Genomic DNA, 4,618 nt, shown 5'->3' on the forward strand with positions numbered 1-4,618 from the left:
TTCCTGTTTAAATTGTTTTACACTAGTCTTTTTGTGCCCTTCATAGCTGCTGCAAAGGGCCGTGCTTAAGGCTTTAACCTATAATTCTCAAGAATCTTTTATACATTATGACTTGAATGGAAAGTTGTGTCATTGGTTTACTCAGACCACATCATCTTGTTTGCATACTTTTTTTTTGTGCTGGTGCTTTGAAATTTCGTTTTCAGTTCTAGTGCGCAAGCGCAGTCCAAGATATTTTGGTTGCTATATGTTTCCAAATGGCATTTGTATTAAAATATACTATAAACTTCTTGTTTATGTGTGAAAATAAATATTGTTGTTCAAGATGTCTAAATATGAATGGCTGGTGATGGTTTTGAGGGTGATCTCTTCTTTTTCTGATAATTAAAAATGTGAAATGCACATGTTCGAAGGAACGGTTAAAATATCGAATAACACTGATTTAAAAGTCGGTTTTGCTCTGGTTCCAGCATGGTTTTTAAACCGGTGTTTTAAAAATGAGAAGTAAGAAATTGAAAGTTAATTTGTTTTATTTTATTCATAACTCAAATGACGTTTTGCAACCCAGTCTACCCTTTTCTAATTCATTATGGTTTTCATTGCAAACTGTTGTATAGTTTGAATATTATTTAAATGTGTTACATTGTTTATTAGCAATACACATCGAACTCTTCATTCTCTACAGGTCAAATCGGCGATGAACAATCGTTTACCAAGTTCTCAATACCTGGTTGCAAAGTGAACGGCACGATAGATAATTATACCTCGTTATCTGATTTTGTTTTATTATGGTCTTATCTTACATAGTGGAACGAGTCATAAACAATTATTTACTAAAAGAATCATGTGGAAAGAATTGTTTTTACTATTGGTAGTGACAACATCGTTAGTCGCTTCAGTTAAGGTAGTATATCACGTAACTTCTTACCATATATACAAACTATTGTTGTTTACATTTGAAGTGACACTCTCAAATCACGAGACATCTGATTAAACATTATTTTATTACAGCCAATTGCATTGAATGTGTAGGTAAAGGTAATATCTTTGGTTAGCTTGCTTGCTAGCTGAATCGTGATGTCATTATTTGGTAAGGTATATTATCCTCCTTTCGAAGTATCCTAGTCCACCAGACCGATAGATCGGTTATCTGTCGGACTAGTCTTCTCTTAAAGGAGTGTAATTTAATTAACCTAATAATAATAAGAATGACTTCATGGTTCAGCTAGCAACCAAGCTAACAAAAGATATTAACTTTGCATACAACTCCATGCAATCGGCTGTAATTGGGAATTGAAATTGAGTCTGTAATACTGCATATAGTTACTAAATTTGTCAAATAGGTGACTTTATATGTTCATTAGGCCCGATGCAAGATTTACAACACAATTTTTGTAATGTTGTATAAATTATTGATGCATGTTCGCAAGTCACTATAATAATTCAGTGCTTGTCGTTTGTTTATGTGTTATATATTTGTTTTTCGTTAATTTTTTGTACATAAATTAGAACGTTAGTTTTCTCGTTTGATTTGTTTTCCATAGTCATTTCGGGGCCTTTTATATCTGACTATGCGATATGGGCTTTTCTGATTGTTGAAGGTCGTACTGTGACCTATAGTTGTTAATTTCTGTGTCATTTGGTCTCTTGTGGAGAATTGTCTCATTGGCAATCATACCACATGCTATTTTTAATAGTTACTTGCGCGCTTTTATCATTACTTTGAGTGGTGACGTATTGATGCATCCCTATTAATTTTGATCTAATTATTAGTTTTTCTCCTTCATCCGGTGGTGTTTGGTGGTTTCATAAGATTTCGTTTAGATTTTGTCCATATGATAACGAACAGTTATTGCGACTTTGAAACTGACCCTGTTAACCGAACTCTTTTTATTGTAAGAGTTATCTCCCCAAAACTGTTTTTCTTGTGTGCGCATCTCCTTCGCAATCGTAACATATTACGATAAAAATAGTTCATCAATTTGCTATTTATATCCTCAGGATCTTAAGAATAATGTTGACTGAAGCGGTCTGGAGTCTCTATATGAGAGGTATTTTCCCTTTTGTATTTGAAATATTAGTAAGAGAAATGAAATTGTAACTGGTACAGCATAAATATAGAGACCTAGGTTCTTTTGATTTGATGTATTTAGTCCATGCAAAAGAAATTTAGGTTAAGGTCTAAGGTCAAGGTGATGTTCTTACTTTAGTTTTTGGCTAAAGTTCACTTCTTTTCACAAATCGTACAAAATATTAACATTTTGTGTTGCTAAATTGTTAATTGCGACATGTCGTAACACATACATTTTGGTTGAATAGGTATGTTGACATTAAATGGCAGTTTTCTACCCTCTTAAATTAGAAATTATGCTAATGGTGATGTAACTCAATAACAATATATAAAAAAAGACCAGGGTACTTTGATTAGAGGTCCTAGGTTTATGTCAAAGTCATATGTAATTTTGACGTTCTAATTTTGACCTTTTCCTTAACTTCATAAAGCTATGGAACTTTTGCATAATGTTGCTTGCCATATTTCCTTGAAAAATCCAGTTGGTGTAAACCGTAAGAAGCTATAGTTAACACGTTTTTAATGTGAAAGTATAGCGAATCATATATTTTTGGAATCAGTGTCAAGTTAATCAGATAATACTGAAAGTGTAAAAGTGATAATTTTCAAAACGGCAGTAAAAAGTTATCTTTCTCGTTAAAATTGTCTTACATTGTCTTATCGGGGCCTTTTATAGCTGACTATGCGGTATGGGCTTTGCTCATTGTTGAAGGCCGTACGGTGACCTATAGTTGTTAATGTCTGTGTCATTATGGTCTTTTGTGGATAGTTGTCTCATTGGCAATCATACCACATCTTTTTTTTTTATATCTCCCTTTATTTCAAACAAAAGTGTATTGAAATTAATCAGCTTGAAATAAGCTATAAACCCAATTTTGATATCTTCCATGATTGTTCTCTTAACAATTTTTTTAATTCATTAATGAAATTGATCATATATCGACGAAAAAAGGAGGAAAACATGTTTTCAATTCACATACTTATTGTTGTTTCAGGTTCAGTGTAAACAGGATTCTCAATGTGGCTCGGATGAATGCTGTTATTACCACGAAGGGCCAATGGTTGCCAGCAAAAGGCGCCGGGCTGTTTTACCGTTCACTGGTATGGTTCAAGGTAAATTAATTATTATCTTGAACTAATACAGCATTGTAATTAAGTTACTGTTATTTTGCCGAATTTGCTTGAAAAATGTAATTTCTTATTTGCAAGGTGGATTTGCGCATTCTCCTTGAATAAATGATAGTGCAAGTATACTTATTTTAAAATACAGTCCTCAGTTTTTGCTGCAAACTAGTATTCATTGTAAAATATTTTTTCTGTGAATTATGAATTAAAGATACTCGGTATTTGGAGGTATAGACAAAGGAAAATTGAATAGTTTGATTGATTTGCAGCGAAACCATTTTTTTTTCATACAAGAAACAGGTACATTTCATCCAAATCCGTTGATTAGCTGACACAATCAGGAGAATCTTGATTATCAAGTTTTATTTAAAATATATTACCAAAGCTATGACTTTGCGTGCTATCCGTGACATACCAAAAACAATGCATTATAAAACAAACGAAAATATTGACATGTAAAAACGTTGACTGGGCGCACAATTTAAAAAAAAAGGCATTCAATTCCTAGATAAGTTTGCGAAATACTTGAATTTATAATTTTTTCATGCAGTTTTTATGATGATAGACTTCAACAAGTTTATTTCAAGAAATTATAAAAGATATATGTACATTGTTTGAAAAATATAACATAAAATGTTTTGACTACGAACGATCGGAAAATACCGGCTCCACGCATGTCATTTTTGTAAAGCTCGTACAAATACACATTTAATATTCTCGGAAAATTTACACTTGTTTGTCTTTGTGAAAACATAAACATATAAAAAAAGATTGTTTTATATATGTCAGATGTTGCATAATTGATTATAAAGGCTCAAAAGGGATAGTTTTGTTTCTACAATATTATACATGCATTTCTCAATTAATCATGAGCTGTTCCGAAATGAATGTAATTTATAAATTTCGAGAAAAAACCTAAATCTTTTTCAGGCGGCTGGTGTGAAAAATACAAGACTCGGGGAGAATACTGTGATACTATTGAAATTATGAATGGTCATTGCGAATGTGCTCCTGGATTGAAGTGTACATTTATTCCAGACCAAACTTTTACTCCTCAGCCAATAGTGCAAAAACGAGGACCAGTCTTTGGGGGACATTACGAATGTCAAACTACTAATAAATAAAGTTGGGATAAGTTTGTTATTTAACCATAGTTCAATGTGATTGGTTATTATTCTTCCGTTAAGTCTGATGACTCGTGTAGGATAATTTTTTTCTGGGGCCTGTTGCAAAATAAAGTATCTACCTACCTACTCTGATTTTTAAAGCCTGTGATGTGGTATGGGTTTTGTCCTTTTCTGAAGGCCGTAAGGTGACATATAGATATTAACATCTACGTCTTTAGCTCTCAGGTTGATCATTATCTCATTGGCAAGCATACAACATCTCCTTATTTTGTATTGTATATTTTACACTTCACAC

General features: G+C 32.5%; 1 protein-coding gene across 1 annotated transcript; it reads left to right on the forward strand.

Moving 5' to 3' along the window:
• Positions 1 to 815: 815 nt before the first annotated feature.
• On the forward strand, positions 816 to 4,349 carry LOC139490303 (uncharacterized). Its single transcript, XM_071277137.1, has 3 exons — positions 816 to 904; positions 3,067 to 3,184; positions 4,127 to 4,349. The coding sequence occupies exons 1-3, from the start codon at positions 845 to 847 to the stop codon at positions 4,318 to 4,320; spliced, it is 372 nt and encodes a 123-aa protein (XP_071133238.1). The 5' UTR covers positions 816 to 844; the 3' UTR covers positions 4,321 to 4,349.
• Positions 4,350 to 4,618: the final 269 nt, after the last annotated feature.

This window comes from Mytilus edulis, chromosome 9, assembly GCF_963676685.1.
Source record: "Mytilus edulis chromosome 9, xbMytEdul2.2, whole genome shotgun sequence".
In the NCBI taxonomy this organism is placed as follows: Eukaryota; Metazoa; Mollusca; class Bivalvia; order Mytilida; family Mytilidae; genus Mytilus; species Mytilus edulis.